We start from the raw sequence: 19,683 nt of genomic DNA, 5'->3' as shown, positions 1-19,683 counted from the left end.
TAATAGTGATTTTCAGAATGATTTGAAAAGTCCTCTCCTTCTGAATTAGAGTTAGTAATATAGTTCATACTTCTCTGCTATAGTTCCATTTATAGACTAGCATTGAATTCCCATAGGAGTATTCCTGTTGTTACTGGCATTGCATGTTCTTTAGAGTACTGTTTCTATGGAGTTCAGAATAACAAAGTCATGAGCCTGACTAAAGATGTCTGTTTTCCTGCTACCTCGTAGCTTTATTGAGTAGGGAAGTAAGGACTAATATGCTGTTATAATCCATACATTTGCAGAACAGAATCTAATATAGTAATATTTAGCAGATCAAGATATATCTGTTTTAAGAATGGCCACATGATGGTAATTGTTGAAATTGGATGATAGTCTCTCTACAATTGTGTATGTGTGAAATTTTCCATAAAATTTTAAAAAGTCATCTTTTAAAATATTACTTTTTTTTAGAAAGCATGTAAACATTCTAGCATCAAGCTTGTGATATTCTTCAATATACAGGTTTTACCCCCCCCCCAAAAAAATAGCCCTGTAAATTCAACATTTATGGTATGATTAGGTCAGTGTTAAATTTTACATATAAGAGTTTTCATATTTTGTTTCAGGGACAGAATGATGCTGTTGAAATTGGAACAAGAAATTTTAGATTTCATTGGTAATAATGAGTAAGTCCTAACCTTTAACAAGAAAATAAATTGTCATCACAGTTCTTCAAGATTTACTAAATTAGTTTTTCTTCTACTTTTAGGTCTCCACGTAAAAAATTCCCCCCAATGACATCTTACCATAGGATGCTATTACACAGAGTCGCTGCTTACTTTGGATTAGACCACAATGTTGATCAGAGTGGGAAGTCTGTCATAGTAAACAAAACTAGCAATACAAGAATGTAAGTATCAAGAAATGTAGTTATATATTATCTATGTGTTTCATACTACTTTATCTTTCTGTAGCACCTTTTATCTCAGGTTTTCCACATGTTTTAGCAGCCTAATTCAGCTTCATGACAACCGTATGTGACGGGACCAAAAAGTAGATTTAACTCACAAGGTGTAAAATGCACCAGTCTGGACTGAAATAAGACAGATGAATGAGGATGGGTTTTAAAAAACCCTCAAAGGTCATAATATCAGTAATGTTTAATAATCATTCTCTTGCGGATTTTTAAATTAATATAATTTAGTTACCTGTGGCCAACCTCAGGCAAATTTTAAAAAAAAGAGAGCAAACTTTAACACCCTTACATTTAATTAATTTTCTATCAGTTTACTGTCTTTTCCACCTTTGCTTTTGCTCCGTTTCTTCCACAAATCTCAGGACGGTGAGACTTACTGGTTAATCCAGTATCATCCATAATGTTTTGTACCCTTCTGGGCTATGTGTAATTGACTGAGGAAGAAATTTTAAGGAGTTAAGAGGAATCGTTTGCTTTAAAAAGTGATACCTGTACAGTATGGTGAAATAGATAATCAGTGCTGATATGTGGGAGCAAAAGGCCCAATGCAGAGGCCTATTTGTGAAGCTAACGCAGTTGAGTTCAGCTAACATTATACTTCGCGGTGGTTTCCTATCAAAAGAATTTTCTATATTAATTTCATATGTGGCGGCAGTGGATCTGTGATAATGAGCAGCAGACAGCTTCAGATGCCATAAATAATGCTTTTCAGTTCGTTGTTTTTCTTCCTTCCTTGAAGCTAGACTTCTCAGGGTTCTGTCTATTATGAACCCTTCAGTTTGCACGGTTTACAAATAAATGAATAAATAAATTCATTAATTTCCTTTTTGTTATAATGGACTTTATCCTTGTAGCTGTCATATTGTTTGCTTGACTAAGTTGGTTTTCTTCCATTTCAAATAGTATTTTGTCAACTAAATAGGTATATTGGTGGAAGCTAGTATTTTTAAATGATTGTTACTACAACTAAAATTAAATTAATGAAGACAAATGTCTTTGAAAAGGATCCCACATTTTCAGGGGCATTAAATTTTACCTGCAAATGGGAATCTGATTTAATTTTCCTATGCCTGTCTTTCAGTCTTTTGAAAATATCTTCATCTTTCAGCTTTTTCCTAGTTAGTTGTATCATGGCTAAAGTGGGATAGTAACCATAACATACGAGCTGGACTTAAGGTGAACAGAACTCTACTTCATTTAACCAGTACCTTTCAACATTACTCAGAGCTGCTGGATGCCCAAGCATGTGTACATTAGCAGGCATTTTGACTAACATTTCGACTGGTGACTCTCTAAGGTTTTCAATACAGTGTAACCTCAGTTATTTGAATGCTGCAAGTGATGTCAAGGTTCTCTTTATCCAGATAATGAAAAGTTTACCTAAACGCAGATGTTTATGATGTACTTAAAGAAGAATGGATCAATAGCGTAATTATTACTAGACATTTCAGATCATTGACGTTACACTGTATTCTTATTTTATTTCTTCTGGAATATGAAGAAGGATGTAAATCAGAAAACCTTAGAGATCTGCTCCACAATGAATAAAAACAAACTTGCCTTTTCCTCATAGGCAGATTACCCGCTCCAGCCTTGAACCAGTGGTGTTGTGGATGTCAACAACCCGGTGTCCACTGGGCTGTCTCATTGGAGCGGGAAGTTGGCGATTGCAGGGCAGTAAATTCAGGCATCTATAAAAGACAGAGGTAAGACAGTCTTAAGGTTAGCTGAAATGCCTGCTAATGCTGTTTGGTGTGGGGATCCAGCTGCTCTTAGAAAAGTTGCCAGGCTCTTGGTTAAATCTTATAGTTCATATTGGTATAACCATCTCTTTTTTCACCCAAGTACAAATTCCTTCAATAAGAAAATGTGATTTTGAACAGCTACAGAAATAGTTGATATAAGTAAATGGGGCAATCATGGACAAATAAATAACAACATACTGCCATTGTCAGAACTAAATAGATAATCCTTCAAATTCCTAAAGAAAGCAATCTTTTTCTTATCAGTTTGGTCATGAAATCTTTTTACTCTTTTATTTTTCTCTTTAGTTCTCTGTATCGCTTTATGTGGAGATGTGCTCTGTTTCACTTATCTAAGTATATTTTAAAATAGAGATTTCTTCAGCTTACTTACATAATTCTCATTTTATTTATTTTATTTTATTTTATTTTTATTTTTTTCGGTACGCGGGCCTCTCACTGTTGTGGCCTCTCCTGTTGCGGAGCACAGGCTCCGGACGCGCAGGCTCAGCAGCCATGGCTCACGGGCCCAGCCGCTCCGCGACATGTGGGATCTTCCCGGACCGGGGCACGAACCCGTGTCCCCTGCATCGGCAGGCGGACTCTCAACCACTGCGCCACCTGGGAAGCCCCATAATTCTCATTTTAAAATCTTTTGCATTGGGCTTCCCTGGTGACGCGGTGGTTAAGAATCCACCTGCCAATGCAGGGGACACGGGTTCGAGCCCCGGTCCGGGAAGATCCCACATTGCTGCGGAGCAACTAAGTCCATGCGCCACAACTGGTGAGCCTGCGCTCTAGAGCCCGCGAGCCGCAACTACTGAAGCCCATTCGCCTAGAGCCCGTGCTCCACAACAAGAGAAGCCACCACACCACAGCTAAGAGTAGGCCCCATTCACCACAACTAGAGAAAACCCGCACGCAGCAACGAAGACCCAATGCAGCCAAAAATAAATAAACAAAATAAATAAATTTATTTTTTTAAAAAATCTTTTGCATCATTTGACAGGAGGTAGATACAGTACTTTACTAAAAATTCACTAGGTTAAAACAGATATTCAGAAGTGTTAACTTGATTACTACATATTGAAATATCTGGTCAAGTTTGCTGAAAATGTCATTACTGAGGTTTATTTGGTTTAGAAATTTATTTAGGGTATTCATAATATATTATGTGACTACATAATATATATTTAAAGTATATGTAAAAAATTGCTTAGGGGTTCAGTTAGCCTTTATTTCCTCTAAATATATTTTTTATATATCACATATTTCAGTTTTATAATAGGATGGTATTACGTCTCAAGAGTGTTGAATGGATTAATTTGTTGAAGCTGAGAATACATTTCAGAAAGTGAAGTTTTATATAATTGTAATTTTCCAAGGGCAACAACCTTGTCTGTCTTCTGGATCTCAGCAGAACTTGCAACATTTCCATAGAGGAAAGACCGGCCAATCAGCCATAAAATATGTTGTTAAGAGTTCATAATTATTTCTTTAGGTTGTAACATTAACCTTCAAAAAAGAACTTCTCTTTTTAACCTATTTCAATTAATATAAAACGAAGATGTACCCTGCTGTAATTATGAATTCTTGGTAACTTGGTTGCATTTTGAAGTAGTCTCTTAAGCTTTATTAAATTCAGCCACAAAATATTTGATTAACACCAAACCAGGTACTATAGGAATGTAACATAAAATACTGTGCTATACTTTTTTCTTTGTCCCAGAATTGTTTCTTAGATTTAGAGGAGGCAATGCAAAGATGATATACAGGCTTTGAGTCTTACATACCAGGGCTCCAAGTATGGCTCAGTCATGTACTTGCCCTTTGACCTTGGACCCTTGCTTTAGCCATTTGAACTTCAGTTTTCTCAGTAATATAATAATAACAAACTTCTACTGAGTGTTTACTGTTTTAAGTGCTGGTCATCTATTAATTCATTTCATCTTCACAACAGCCATATGAAGTAGGTACACTGTAATTCCTATTTACAAGTGAGGAAACTAGGGGAAATAAAGGTTAATAAGTAACTTGTGTAAGTCCTAAAGCACAACTAAGTGTTAAAGCTGAGTATTTGAACCTTAGCAGTCAAATTCCAGAGCCCACAATGTATTTCATACAGCCTTTCAGTCATGACATGGGGTAGTTAATATTTTCTCATAAGATTGTTTTGAGGAGTAATTGAGATAACATAAGTATCTATTAATGGCACTAGTGAGTGGTAACTTATATTTATCACCTTCTATAAAACGTTATATTTAACTTTTCTGTAAATATTTTGTATTCTCTCTTTTGTTCCCTTGGTTTTTGCTTTTTTTTTTTAGACCTGATCAGAAATTTAATGAACATATTAAGGATGATAAAGGTGAAGACTTTCAGAAACGATATATCCTCAAGAGAGATAACTCTAGCTTTGACAAAGATGATAACCAGGTAACCTAGCATGACTAGAGCATTTTTATAGGTGCTGGACTTATACAAGCAGACCATTTTCCCAAGATTAATTGTTCTCTTTTCTTCAGATGAGAATACGTTTGAAAGATGACAGAAGAAGCAAATCTATAGAAGAAAGAGAAGAAGAGTACCAGAGAGCTAGAGACCGAATATTTTCCCAAGATGTATGTTCTAACTTATATTTAGCTCTTCATGTGTAAATATATGCTAGTTGCATTATAGGGATTCACTCCTCCCTCAATCTATTGATCACATATACTTCTAACTACATTTGTTACATATAAAGTCACCCCTTTAGAAATACTGCAGTCTGTCTTGTTCATGTTAATGATTTAGTAGTTTATAAAATACTACTTTGCACCAGTTGTATAAACTTTTCAAAAGTTGAAAGCAGGTCGACTAAGGAGTAGTATATTAGACTGAGTATATAGTTTATGTAATAGTTTTTTCTTCCAGACTTCTCACAGAGTTGAGATTTTTAGAACATTGGTCACTGTCTACAGAATCATGTACTCTAAATCCTACTTGTTAGTGGACTTTTCTTGATAAATAACTTGTTTCTTCTTTTAAAATACAGCTAATTGATTTTTCAGTTTAATATTTGTTTTCTACTTTTTAAGTGATTATATGGAAGAGATCTTTGTTGTTGTTGTTGTTGTTTTTTGGCTGCTCTGTGCGGTGTGTGGGATCTTAGTTTCCTGACCCGGGATCCAACCCACACCCCCCGCTTTGGGAGCTTAGAGTCTTAACCATTGGACCACCAGGGAAGTCCTGGAAGAGATCTTTTAAGTGGCTGATTACTTTACACATATATTTAAGGGAGAATCAGTTTGATTTTACCAATATCTGTTAAGCACCTGCTCTGTGCAGTACAGGGTACTAGTCAAGGATATAAGAATATATGTAGGGCTTCCCTGGTGGCGCAGTGGTTGAGAGTCCGCCTGCCAATGCAGGGGACATGGGTTCGTGCCCCGGTCCGGGAAGATCCCACATGCCGCGGAGCAGCTGGGCCCGTGAGCCATGGCCCCGGAGCCTGTGCTCCGCAACGGGAAAGGCAACAACAGTGAGAGGCTTGTGTACCAAAAAAAAAAAAAAAAAAAAAAAAGAATATATGTAATTTGTGTTAATACCGCAAGAGATAGAAGTTAGCTCTGTATTAAAAAAAAAAAAAAGTAAATGACATTAAAATCTAGACTGTCAGTTAAAACTTTATAATATTCAACAAATCTTATTGATCATGTATAGTAGGTGCTGTGCTGGGCACTGGAGAACATATCCATGGACATTTACATTAATTTATCTCCCAAACAACCCTATATATGGTAGATACTATCACTGTTTTTATTTTATAGATAAGTAAACTGAGGCTCCAGGAAACTAAGGAAAATAGACAAGGATCATCCAGCTAGAAAATGCCAGAGTTGGGATTTCAGCCCATGTCTTCTGAACTCAGAGCCTAACCTAGATCTATTTCCTCTCTCTAGTTTGTAAGATGGATGAGGTCTTTACCCATGATGAGTACTCAGATAATGACAACATGGTGTGTGATTTGTATAGAAACGTGAAGGTAAAATAAGGAACACAGCAGAGAAGCACCACAAACCAGAATTGAGGAGTGAGAGGGAGAGTTAGCTTCCAAGAGAAGAACTGAAGGAGTGAAGTATTCCGTGTCCAGGGTCAACATCTGCAGGGAGCCAGAGATAAAGGAGAACTTGACACATGAGGAATTGAGAGATTCAGAGTACCTGGATTGTAGCCTAGGTGACAAGTATTGAGGGACGTTTCAATTGGAGAAATAAGCAGGAAGCAGGTGACTTGCTCCTGAAAGCTAGTTAAGGAGGTTGGGGCTTTTAGCTAGAGCAGGAGTCAGCAAACTTTTTCTATAATGGGACAGATAATGAGTATTTTAGGCTTTTCAAGCTATATAGTCTTTATTGCAACAACTCAAATCTGCCATTTTAATATGAAAGCATCCATAGACAATACACAAATGAATGGGCATGGCTGTGTTCCGATGAATCTATATTTACAAAAACAGGTAGCTGACTGTAGTTTGTGGACCCCTGTGCTAGAACGAAGGGGGCTATTAAGGAGGGAACAGGCGTGATCAGATTGATATTTTAGAGAGATAGCTATGGCTTCTGCTGTTTAAATTGGATGAAAAGAGCAAAACTGGTAGCTGGAAAACTAGAAGACTGTTGCAATAATACAAGATGCAAAACAGATGGTTGCCTGAGTTAGGTTAATAGCACTGGAGGATTTTGGCTGTAAGCTACATTGAGGCGTAGCTGCTAGTTCACTGCTACAGCTACTGCCAAAGCACAGGTGATCAAAATATTTGTTGAGTGAAGGAGGTGGAATCTACAGACAGGTGTATACTTCGAATATGTAATAGTGAAAATGGGTTCACTTGTTAGATATTTGAATTTCAAGCTACTTTGTACAACAAAAATGAATGGCTTCAAAAATGTGTATCTGTTAAAAATAAGCATAGTATCTCCAAGCCAAAATAATTTTTCATTGTCACTTATTTTTGCAACTTATCACCATGTTTGATTTGAGGGGTGAGGGTAACTACTTTTTTAAAATTGTTACACGATTTTTGTTGTCATCGTTAGTTTCCAGATGGCGTTATCCGACAAATGCTCAACTTTTTATATCTGTTCTTTCTTTCTAGTCCCTGTGTTCCCAAGAGAATTATATTATTGACAAAAGGTGAGGGGCTTTTTAACATTTGTTTTGCTAAGTGTCTCACTGATGCTAATAAAAATAAAAATGTTTTAAAAAAATAAAAATGTTTTATGAAAATGCCAACAGAATCCAAGACGAGGATGCTAGTAGCACCCAGCAGAGGCGCCAGATATTTAGGTATTGGAAGCATGTTTTCGTGCAGTACACAGTATTGAATATTTAAAGCATTTTTAAAATAATTTTCCTTTTTGTCTCTATTAGCTTTTCAAAGTTTTATTTCTAAATTACAGAGTTAATAAAGATTCTTCAGGGAGATCAACAAATAGCCATCAAAGCAGCACTGAGAACGAGTTGAAGTACTCTGAACCACGACCCTGGAGCAGCACGGATTCAGACAGCTCTCTCCGAAACTTCAAGCCCGCTGTAACCAAAGCCAGCAGCTTCAGTGGAATTTCAGTTCTGACAAGAGGTGATAGTTCTGGAAGCAGCAAAAGCATAGGCAGGCTTTCAAAAACAGGTATAAATATCTGTCTAGAACTGTGCAGTCAAAACATTAGTTTCCCTAATGTTGTCTTAGCTCTTTATTCATCATGTGGCTTCTGTAATTATCCTAAAATATAGGATTCCTACCAGAAGTACATTGAGCACCTCCAAAGTACTTAAGAGGTAACACGTTTACTGACATTAGGATTTATTCTCTGTGTGAGAGAGATTTACAGAAGGCATCTTTCCTTACCTAGGATTAGTTAACATTGATTGCATTTTCAGCTAATACTGTCATTAGCTGAAATTCAGCTAATACTATCATATTATTGAGTGCATTTCATGATAAAGTTCATTTGCCATTCCAAAAAAATATATAAAACTGCTGAGTTTTTGAGGAATTTAAAAACTAAAGAAATATAATACAATGTAATTATTATGGATAAGTAGAAATTTCAATAACATTCTCATTCTACTAGCTTCTTTGCTTTTAGATTACATAACTTTTAGGCTCCTAGCATTTTTCTCTTTTCACTTTCACTGGCTTCGATACTAAAGTTCATGTCTCTTTTAGGATCCTCACGGATCTTTATTTGTATCCCAAAATAAGCATGAAAATCAGCAGAAATGGCTCTTTATCCTTTCGGGTAAAGCCTAGATATATGGTTTTACACAGATAACAATTGAAGGGAGAGGTGTAAATTTGAAGGTGACAGAGTAAATTTTTCTCATCTCTGACTGTAATTCAGTACTTTAAATTCTTAAGGTTTGTGAATTGCACTTGTCATCTTTTTAACTTATAATGTGTATATTTAAAATGTCTTAGTGTATATGATAGACTCTTGCTAAAGATAGGTAAATGAATATAAGAAATATGCATATGTACCAAATATGCATTTATTTGATAAACGGTCAGTCATCATGTCATCATACCAGGAAAAAAAACTACTCATGTGTTGTGAGAAAGTCATTTAGACACACAGCCAAATGAAAACATTTTTTTAAATTTATTTATTTATATTTTTTTGCTGCATTGAGTCTTAGTTATGGCACGTGGGATCTTTTGTTGCGGTGCGCAGGCTCCAGACTGCACAGGCTCTGCACAGGCTCAGTAGTTGCAGCACACGGACCCAGTTGCCCAGCAGCATGTGGGATCTTAGTTCCCTGACCAGGGATCAAACCAGTGACCCTGCATTGCAAGACATATTCCCAACCACTAGACCACCAGGGAAGTCCCTAAAACATTTTTAGAACATGTACTATTTATAATCTATATTATCTTCAGAGATGAAAATAAATATTTAATTCTTTTATTAGGAAAAAACTTTTTTTCATATAGTTCTTGGAGATAGTCATTTTTGGCACAACTTAAAATAGAAGTTATCCTTCCGAGGCAGTCGCTGTAGTGTATCATATTTGTTTATGTCATTCATTAAAAATTAATTCTCCATCCCAGAGTCAATTCTGTTATTCAAAACCTAATTAACTATTTACATCATCAAAATCTTTTCTTTTCTTTCATTGTCTCATTGTCTACCTTAAGCCATTATACTGAAAGTCGGTGACTTTTTCAGTCTCTGTATAATAGAAAATTAAGTAGATTGGAGGCAGGAAAGCAGTTAAAAATAAATTATCAAATTAGCTTATTAAGTACAGTGAGAAATAAATTTTAAGCTGATGCTAATGTAAGTACTTGGAATATTTTTATTCTACCTTTGTCCCTTTCTATGATAAAAAATTGAAAGTTGACTTTACGTTACAGGAAGATGCTATGATTACGAGCTGAAAATGAAAGTCTGCAGTGAAACCTGACAGTTGTTTCTCTTGATAGAGAATTATCATTTTTGATATTTCCTACACTACTCTTAATCTTTCTGTGTTCTTATAGATAAGGGGTTTCTGATATAAGAGGTTTTGGGCATTTGGCTGTGCTAAGTTCTTTGTCCTGGGGGAGAAATTATAATCTGTATATTCCTAGGTGTTAATCTAAAAGGTAAAAATATACATAACTTTGTCCTTTTGGGAATGTGGGTAATGTGTTTTTTGTGGCTGTCTGTGGCTGCTGTTACTGGGTTGGCCAAATAGTGCCTTCAGTTTTTAAGTAAAAATAAAAGACACATTTTTCATTTTCACCAAGAACTTTATTGAACAACATATTCACCGTTCCATTGCCTTCTGCCATTTTTCAGGCAACTTCATAATTCCATCTTCCCAAAACTTTTTATCTTTTTGAGCAAAGAACTGTTCCAGGTGCCTTTTACAGTCTTCAAGAGAATTGAAATTTTTTTCCATTAAGAGAATTTTGTAAAGACTGAAATAAATGGAAATCCTAAGGTGCAATGTCTGGTGAATACGGCAGATGAATCAGAACTTCCCAGCCAAGCTGCAACAGTTTTTGCCTGGTCATCAAAGAAACATGCCATCTTGCGTTACCTCGATGGAAGATTATGTGTTTTCTGTTGACTAATTCTGGACGCTTTTCTTCGAGTGCTGCTTTCATTTGGTCTAACTGGGAGCAGTACTTCTTGGAGTGAATCGTTTGGTTTTCCGGAAGGAGCTTATAATAGAGGACCCCCTTCCAATCCTACTATTTACACAATCACCTTCTTTGGATGAAGAGTGGCCTTTGGTGTGGTTGGTGGTTCATTTCACATGCCCCATGATCTCTTCCATTCCACGTTATCTTATAGTATCCACTTTTCATCGCCCGTCACAATGTGTTTTAAAAACGGAACGATTTCGGGGCTTCCTTGGTGGCGCAGTGGTTGAGAGTCCGCCTGCCAATGCAGTGGACGCAGGTTCATGCCCCGGTCCGGGAAGATCCCACATGCCGCAGAGCGGCTGGGCCCGTGAGCCATGGCCGCTGAGCCTGCGCGTCCGGAGCCTGTGCTCCGCAACGGGAGAGAGGCCACAGCAGTGAGAGGCCCCCATACCGCAAAAAAAAAAAACAAAACCCGATTTCATTACATTTCAGTAGAGAATTTCATGTAGAAATACAGTCGAGAAGGTTTTTTTCACTTAACTTACGTGGAACCCAAACATCAAAGCGATTCACATAACCAGGCTAGTGCAAATGATTTTCAATGCTTGATTTGGATATTTTGAGTATGTCACCTATCTCCTATGTAGTATAACGTTGATTGTTCTCAATTAACGTCTCAGTTTGATCGCTGTCAACTTCAACTAGTCTACTCAGCTCTGGAGTATCGTCCAGCAGGAAATATCCATCACGAAAGTTCGCAAACCACTTTTGACGTATTCGATCAGTCGCAGCACCTTCTCCATACACGGCACAAATCTCTTTTTGCGTTTCAGTTGCGTTTTTACCTTTTTTCAAATACTAAAGCATAATATGCCGAAAATGTTGCTATTTTCTTCCATCTTCAATATTAAAATGGCTTTACAAAAATTCACCAATTTTGGTAAGTTTTTTTTTAACTGCAGCTGTCACATACAGTCTAACAAACTTGTTTCAAATAAAGTTAAAGAGAACTAAGTGCTACTAGAGCCATCTTACGGAAAAAAACCGAACGAATCTTTTGGCCAACCCAGTATTATAGACTTGCTTTAGTTGCATGCTTTGGCTATGACTTCTCTTGCAACTTATGTGATCAGTTTTGCTGTATTAAACATGTTCTTGGTGGAGAGGGGAAGCAAAATTGTACAGTAAGTCAAAAATAGTTCATGCTTTCATGTGGTAACTGCATGTTATGCAATGTGAATTTTATTGTTACTTATTTAAAACCTGCGTTTTTATATGAGGTTTAAAAAATTCCCTCTTTTTCATTACTCCTCCCCTAGGTTCTGAGTCTTCTGGTAGTGTAGGGTCATCTACGGGCTCTCTCTCTCACATCCAGCAGCCTCTTCCAGGTACAGCTCTCAGCCAGTCTTCTCATGGCGCACCTGTCGTCTATCCAACTGTCAGCACTCATAGTTCTCTTTCCTTTGATGGTGGCCTAAATGGGCAAGTCGCATCTCCTAGCACTAGCTTCTTTTTGCTTCCCTTGGAAGCGACAGGCATACCACCTGGCAGTATTCTGATCAACCCACAAACAGGTTGGTATCCAGAAAAAGGTTTATTTCAGTTGAGATATCAGGAGTTATCTGAAAACTAAAGAATATGTATTAAATGTATTATCTGTATATGCATTGTCAGCTTTTTATATTTCATGTGTGATTAGCATTTTCCCTAGAACTTTAATAAAAACACTTTATGCTAGAGAATGTTAAAAGACATTTATATCAGAAAGTATTTTTCTCCTTGTGACATCCATGACATCATCTTTTAGGCCAAATAATTAAGAAACAATTCATTTCCTAGAAATGGGACAACCACCTTTGAAAGAACTTTATTTGATAGAACAGTTTTACCGTGGGAAAAATAGTATGCATTTCATGAAGAAGGAGAACGTTAGCAGCTCTTACTTCTTACGTAATGCGGTGGAAAGAACCCATAAGTAATTGCTCTTCTGAATATGGTAACTGTTTTCTACTTAGGAAAAGCTAAAGAACATCTTATTAGTAGTGAAAGAAAATAGATAGTCGTTATGAATTAATATTGACAACACATTCTTTGCAATTAGATAGTACTTTGTATTTATTGTTTATCATGTGTCATGTACTGTATTATGTGCTTTAAATACATTACTTATAGCAACCCTGTTAGGTAGGTGAAATCTACATTTACAGATAAGGAAACTGAACTTCAGAGAGATTAAGAAACTGCAGTCATAATACATTTCATTATGTATATTGGCAAAAATGACTTATATTGAGAAAATAAAATTTTTTTTTAATGGCAAGAAGTTTTGGTTTCTAATCAAAATAACATAGCCCAATCATATGGTAAGATAATGAAAATCACCTTAAGTCATTCAATAACCTTAAAGATTCAGATTTAGCTAATGTGATCATATCAGCATGGCAGTAGTTGGGCAAGGTGTGTCAGAGTCTCTGAGTGTTCTGAAACCTGCCTTTTGTTTGTTGTAGAAAAAACCATGGCTGGGAACTTGTTACCTTCAGATTTCATTTGCATCTCTTTTTTAAGATAAAGTATTCAAACTTTTGTTTCTGTTGTAAAAATGGAATTAGCGTAAATAACTGACTCTTCAGAAACTCAGTTTTTGCTTTATAACCGTTATCTTCTGATCCTTCAAGTCTATTATATTACTAAACTTCTTGTTTTCCTGGGGCAGAATATAAGATGATTTAATATTTTACTATTTTCTATTATTTTTAAGTCAGAATATTAGTTAACATGGTTTTGGTAACGTGGAAGCTTCATTTGAGTAGAAATGAGAAACTAAGCAACCTGAAATTAAATTGTATACTTAATTTTAAATTAGCCCAAAAGTGATCTCTTTGTTTTTGAGAACAGCATCACCACACATCCAGCTTTTTTCACACAATCCTTAAGTTACTTTTAAACATGCTTTCACTCAAGTCTTCTCTACCATTTTTTTTTTCAAAATTATTTATAACAATCAACAAATATCCAGCATGGCTTGCTTTTAGTTATCTATAACCATCACATAAATTATCAGGAAATTAACTGATGAAAATAATTTGACTTTGGAGAACTTTTTCCACTTGACAGCAATGGAACAGTGTATTCTGCTTTCCCAAATATTATTTTATTATATGTCACAAGTTTATTTTAAAAAAAGAGAGGATGTTTTGAAGGCAGTTTAAGACACATAGATATTCTTCCCATCCTAAAAGGGTATGTAGTCAATGATCTCTTTATTTCACATAGTCCTTTCATTTTTCTTTCTTTCTTTTTTTAATAATCTAGTGTGTTTTTTAAAATCATTCAGTGTATAGCAAGGAAAAATACTACACTTTGAATCTGTTTATGTGTACATTGAAAAAGTCTGGAAGGAAGGTATCCAAATTGTTGATGATAAGATTATGGGGAATTTATTTACTTTCTGATCTGTATTTGTTAGTTATTCTGTATTTGTTAGTTATTTCTAAGAATATTACTTTGCATAATAAGAAAAACTTGTTTAGAATGTATGTGTAGAGAGTTACTTAAAAGTATTCCTCTCGTAATTGGTAACCAATAAGAATAAGCCTCAAGATCAGTACTAAAGTTCTCTCTCGTTTTATTTCTTACCTATGAGTAAAGCTCATTGGAAGTGAAAGGAAATTTTTTTAGAAAATTATTTAGAATTTTTAAATTATTTTCTACTTTTAACAAGTTAGAAGTTATAAAATAAGGACACTGCCATCAACTCCACAATTTGAAATTTGAAGTTATCAACCATTTTAATTTTCATCAGCTTTTAATCTTACTAGTTAAATATATGCAGTGTGACCTGTAAATTAGATATTTCTTACCATCTAACAGGCTAATTAATAAATTTCCAGTATCCCAAAGTCAAGTATTTTTTTTTCCCCTTGAAACTGAAATGTTACACAATCCTGTAACTCAATCCCTTGAGCAAGATGTGTTTCAGAATTGAGTTTCTTGGAAAATACTGTGTAGTATAAAACAACTCAAGTGGTTTCTGGCACGGCACCCCCATAGTAAAACACCGCAGCAAAAATTTTGAATATTTACTCTAAGTGGGAAATATAAAGACTATTAATAGGCTCGTGTAAGATCAGGTTTTGCTTTCCAAGGTAAGAAAAGCTTTTGGTTTCCAGAACCTTGACGCTTTTGGAATTATGAATCAGGACTGCAGACATGTGCTGTAAGTTGTCTGTAGAGCGACCTATATTCGGTCTCCATCGTAAATGATCTTTTGTTCTTCCTTTTTAAAATTTTCAGGTCAGCCCTTCCTAAACCCAGATGGGAGTCCAGTTGTGTGTAGCCCTCCTGTGACTCAACAGCCAGTTAGAGCCCAAGTGCCTGGACCTCCACAGCCGCCTCTGCCAGCACTGCCACCTCAGCAGCAAGCAGCCCATCACATCTTCTCACAGGTGCACACGTCCACGATTACACAATGCTAAGTTCACCTGCCTTTGCATATTTGGGACTAAAGTCACTAATTATAATCGAGAGAGCCCAAGTAAGTGTCTCTTAGAACTTTAGTATTCTCCACCAGTGATGTCCTACTCATCGCTCGTAGGAAGAGAGGTTAACTTCAAGGGCTTTTCTGCTAATGAAAACAGAATATATATTGGAAGGAAGGGAAATTTTTATCTCACGACCCTGTATGGTGAGTATTTTATACCTTGCATTTCACAACAGCAGGCAAGGGACCAGAGGAATAAAAAATAAAACTAAGATAGTTCATTACCCCAGTGAGCAAAGTGAGTTGTTCTAAGATTCAACAGATCAAGCACTTAGAAGAAACTGAGTTGACTCTCCTCGCTACAAGGTACTCTCCACCCCACCTGCTCTGTGAAAGATAAAGACAGAAACATTGATATAGAATTCTCAGTAGTGCTCTTAATAATATCTTGAATTTGTATAAATGTTTAGAGTTTACACATGCATTTTCACATTCAAGCTTTTCCCCTGTAGATGTGTTACTCATTCTTGCTGAACTTGACTATACTAGTGTAAATTCTTACTTTCATTCTATCTTTTAAAGGTTGTGTAGCATATCAAAGGCAGTTTGTACAGTTATTTGCACCTCTTTTTCCCTGGAAGACGATCTAAATATTCCACTGGTGAGAACATGCAGAGTAATGTTTTGAGAAAGAAGTATAGTGATAAACTTGAACTGGAGAAATTTCATTAGTTTTATTCACAAGTTATATTTGTACTGCAGGGGTGAAAAATGTATGAGCAGTTTGATAAAGTTATCAAATATTTTTAAACTAATGCAAATAATTATTGCTCTGGCAATTAAGACTTGTAATACTGGGCAAGGCAGTTTCTCTGAAGTAGGACTTCAAGGTGTTTGATGCACTTCCAAGACCATACAAATGAATTCATATATGTAGAGGAAACTGTCTAAAACTACTTCCAAAGACTCCCATACCCACTTCCCAACCCCGTTTGATTACATACACTCAGGTACATATTAAACTACATAAAACTCCCTCCCTGGCCTTCTCTGCCTTGGTTTCATTCAACTTGGTCTTGAAGTGTTTCCCTTTCATTTGCTATTGTGTGGTCATCTTTGCAGTGCTGTGAATTTCACCAAGAGCTTTATAGGGCTGATTTTCATTTGATTTAATTCAATGGAAATAATGTTAGTCAGGCACCTTCAAAAAATCCTAAGGGTTTAATCTGTGGTTATATGTTTCAGATTATTATCTCTTAGAAATAGCTTTGCCTGATTTAGCTTTAAAAGACAGTCCTAAGTGAAGATGTAGGCAGCTTAGTTTAGAAATGCTGTCTTAGGGCTTTCCTGGTGGCGCAGTGGTTGAGAGTCCGCCTGCTGATGCAGGGGACATGGGTTCGTGCCCTGGTCCGGGAAGATCCCACACGCCGCGGAGAGGCTGGGCCCGTGAGCCGTGGCTGCTGAGCCTGCGCGTCCAGAGCCTGTGCTCCGCAACGGGAGAGGCCACAACAGTGAGAGGTCCGCATACCGCAAAAAAAAAAAAGAAATGCTGTCTTAATAGACTATAACTTGAAATATTGGGGTATGCCTCAAACTCCATGGCTGTTTTTCCTGGCATTGCTTCAGGTGTTTCTGGTAATTCTTCGTCAAATACAAGAATAGAGAATTGATGAACAAATGATACTCAGTAGCGATCTCTTGCACACTGAGATAATCCATCCATGAAATTTCAAATAACCAAACACAGTAATGCTGTGATTTCCAAAGCCTTCAAATGGGCTGCGTTCTTGAAACCAGTCACTTTAAGTGGATGTTATTTTACAGCCAGTTGCAATTTAAGTAGGAAAAAGGAAGTGCTAGCGCTTTTTCTTTTCTACGTAGTGTCAGAATTTCACTTTGATCAGCCAGTCTTCTAGCCCACATTTTTCTCATTACCACTTGACACTCTAGCAGACATTAAGTCCTACCCTTAGTGCTCACAGTGTTCTTGTTTCTTTTACGCCCCAGCAGACTAAGGCTTTTGTTTCATCTGACACTGACCTAGTAGGTCGCGTTTTCTGGAAGAAAGTTGTGTCTTAATGGTTGTCTGACTTAATAACACATTATATAGCTTGTACTTGGTAGTTTTAAAGCCACAACACCTCATTTAGTGTGATATGTGCTGTCATCCATTAGGAAGCTTGCTAATTTCTAGTCAAGAGGTTAGTGAGGAACCAGTGGCTACTCTGTAGATTTTCAGCTTATACTTTTTTTAGTATGTTAGCTCTAGAACTTTTTGTGGAATTCTAAACTAATCTAAGCCTTTCATTTTTTCCAGAAACTGTTGCGTTGATTTTGTGGTGGAAGGGCAAACTCATCATTATACGTCTTAGTCCTAAGAATTTCTCCTTATCTAGATTATTCCCTGTTAATTTAGTTAATTTTAGTTCCCAAAATTAACTAAATCTTATTTAGTTAATTTTGCGTTTCTAAAGTATACTGTTTGGAGTTATTGTCCAGGGAGATTCATGTATGTATATTGTAACCAAAACTAAGAGTTTTCATTAGATAAAATGACTTGGGTTCCTCCAGTGCTTGTTTAAATGGTTGTATACAGGTCACTTAATTTCCTTTAACCTGATTGCCACCTGAATGGTAGATTATGATAGTCATTAAACCAATATATATATTGTCCTTTGTAATAAACTATATAAATGTAAGACTGGGAAACTAAATGCCATTATTAGCCTATAGATGGCCAGCTGTATTCCCTAAAATTTAGAAAGGATTGAAACCTCTTTCATGTTTCAGAACACCTGTGTTTTGAGTGCCCTTGGGAAACATAAAACTTAAAATTTTTTTTCTCTGAAATGCAGGAGTATTTCGTTAGTAAAAAGAATTTCAAATAATTACAGTGGATTGTCAAACCACATGGGTTTGAACTGCGAGGGTCCACTTATACATAGATTTTTTTCACTAAATACATAACTACAGTATACATGATCTGTGATTGGTTGAATCTGTGGAGTAGAATCTGCAGGCACAGGACCAACCATAAGTTATACACAGATTTTTGACCGTGCAGAGGGTCAGTGCCCCTAATCCCTGAGTTGTTCAAAGACCAAGTGTAGTTTCTCAGCTCCTAATATTCTCTCAATAAAAATTTTTAGTTAGAAGAAAACTGTGTTTATCTTCCTTATGTAAAAAGATCTGTTTGTGTGTGTGTGCACGTGCTTATATGTATGTGTGTGTTTTCTTTAGGCTATTAATGGTACTCACAGTACATTTTTGTTTAAAAATTGCTAAAATTTAGGCAGTTTGGTCCCAAAAGAGTTATCTAATCATACCTTATCAAATAGAGAGGATACTTGGCCATAGGTATTATGTAAGATATACTGTCTGATAATAAGAGTGAGTGAAGTTTTTCTTTCATTGCTTAGTGTTACATAGCTAAGTAGAACAGCCCCGTCATCAAACCAGGAAGTAAGGATAAATGGTTTTGCTTTTACTGACTTAACCCAGGGGTCTTGTTAGATAATAGGATTTGAAATGTCTAAATTACCTGTTGCAGTGAATCTAATAAATACTTTTATGAAAAAAATTATCTTTCTAATTATGTTTTAAATTTAAATGTATGTTCTCAAAATTTTTCTATGTAGAGTTTCTTCGCTTAGTATTGTTTTTGTTGTTTCCTATAATGTTGTATTTTAGGTGACTTTGTAGTTTTAAGTTATTGCCAAAAAAAGTTAACTTTCCATTTTATGCAATTCTTCTAACATTTTATTCCGACATTAACATTGTTTGCCAACCTGTTATTCCTTAGCCTATTCGTCCTCTGCAGCCCTCTTCACAGCCTGTTCAGTACTCTACAGCCCCTTACCCATCCCCGTTCCTGCCAGTCTCACCCACCCAGCAATACTCCGTGGTACTATATCTCTATTCACCTCCTGCGTTGTTTCTGTGGATGGATGTGTGATGAATCCTTGTGAATGTGATTGATGTGATATGTTCTTTTATGATTTTCTAAAGTCAGGGTTACATACATTTTGAAAAAGCATTTCTAACCTGTATTAGAAATAATTTATTCTCTTCCATAAAATATTTGTTATATTGGCTTATCACAGTGATTGTGTAAAGCCTAATCTTTTCCTCCCTTTTCAAGTCCTAAGATGTTTTAGCTAATTTTCTCATTGAGGCCAGTGCAGGTCTGTGCGGTCCTGGGGTGGCAGCTTTCATCTGGGTTTAGGCTTTCTGTTCTTTCCCCAGTGCCCCAGGTCCAGTAGACTTAGTATCAGTCATTAGGGTGAATTGGAGCTTCCAATTACATAAGACATCCTCCTTAGTATATTTCCAAAGAAGATCTCTAGATATGTAATCTGTGACTAAAAGTGATGGTACTTCATTTAAT

At 36.2% G+C, this 19,683-nt stretch overlaps 1 protein-coding gene across 13 annotated transcripts in view; it reads left to right on the top strand.

The window, feature by feature from the left end:
• The window catches only part of R3HDM1 (R3H domain containing 1), a 181,318-nt gene that overhangs the window by 98,082 nt on the left and 63,553 nt on the right, over window positions 1-19,683 (top strand). For 5 of the 13 annotated variants that reach the window (XM_027132172.1, XM_027132233.1, XM_027132193.1 and 2 more), the window contains 10 exons: window positions 612-671; window positions 755-895; window positions 5,031-5,139; window positions 5,229-5,324; window positions 7,838-7,875; window positions 7,978-8,028; window positions 8,142-8,368; window positions 12,136-12,390; window positions 15,110-15,261; window positions 19,099-19,200. In XM_027132172.1, the coding sequence (XP_026987973.1) occupies window positions 612-671; window positions 755-895; window positions 5,031-5,139; window positions 5,229-5,324; window positions 7,838-7,875; window positions 7,978-8,028; window positions 8,142-8,368; window positions 12,136-12,390; window positions 15,110-15,261; window positions 19,099-19,200 (1,231 nt within the window). The remainder of the gene's footprint in view (window positions 1-611; window positions 672-754; window positions 896-5,030; window positions 5,140-5,228; window positions 5,325-7,837; window positions 7,876-7,977; window positions 8,029-8,141; window positions 8,369-12,135; window positions 12,391-15,109; window positions 15,262-19,098; window positions 19,201-19,683) is intronic. The other 8 variants (XM_027132224.1, XM_027132213.1, XM_027132284.1 and 5 more) reach the window with 6 other exon arrangements.

This window comes from Aethalodelphis obliquidens, unplaced genomic scaffold (assembly GCF_003676395.1).
Source record: "Aethalodelphis obliquidens isolate GAN/ISIS:26980383/991018 unplaced genomic scaffold, ASM367639v1 scaffold2, whole genome shotgun sequence".
Taxonomy (NCBI): Eukaryota; Metazoa; Chordata; class Mammalia; order Artiodactyla; family Delphinidae; genus Aethalodelphis; species Aethalodelphis obliquidens.
The sequence above is the reverse complement of the archived record's forward strand: the minus strand, read 5'-3'. Positions and strand labels throughout refer to the sequence as shown.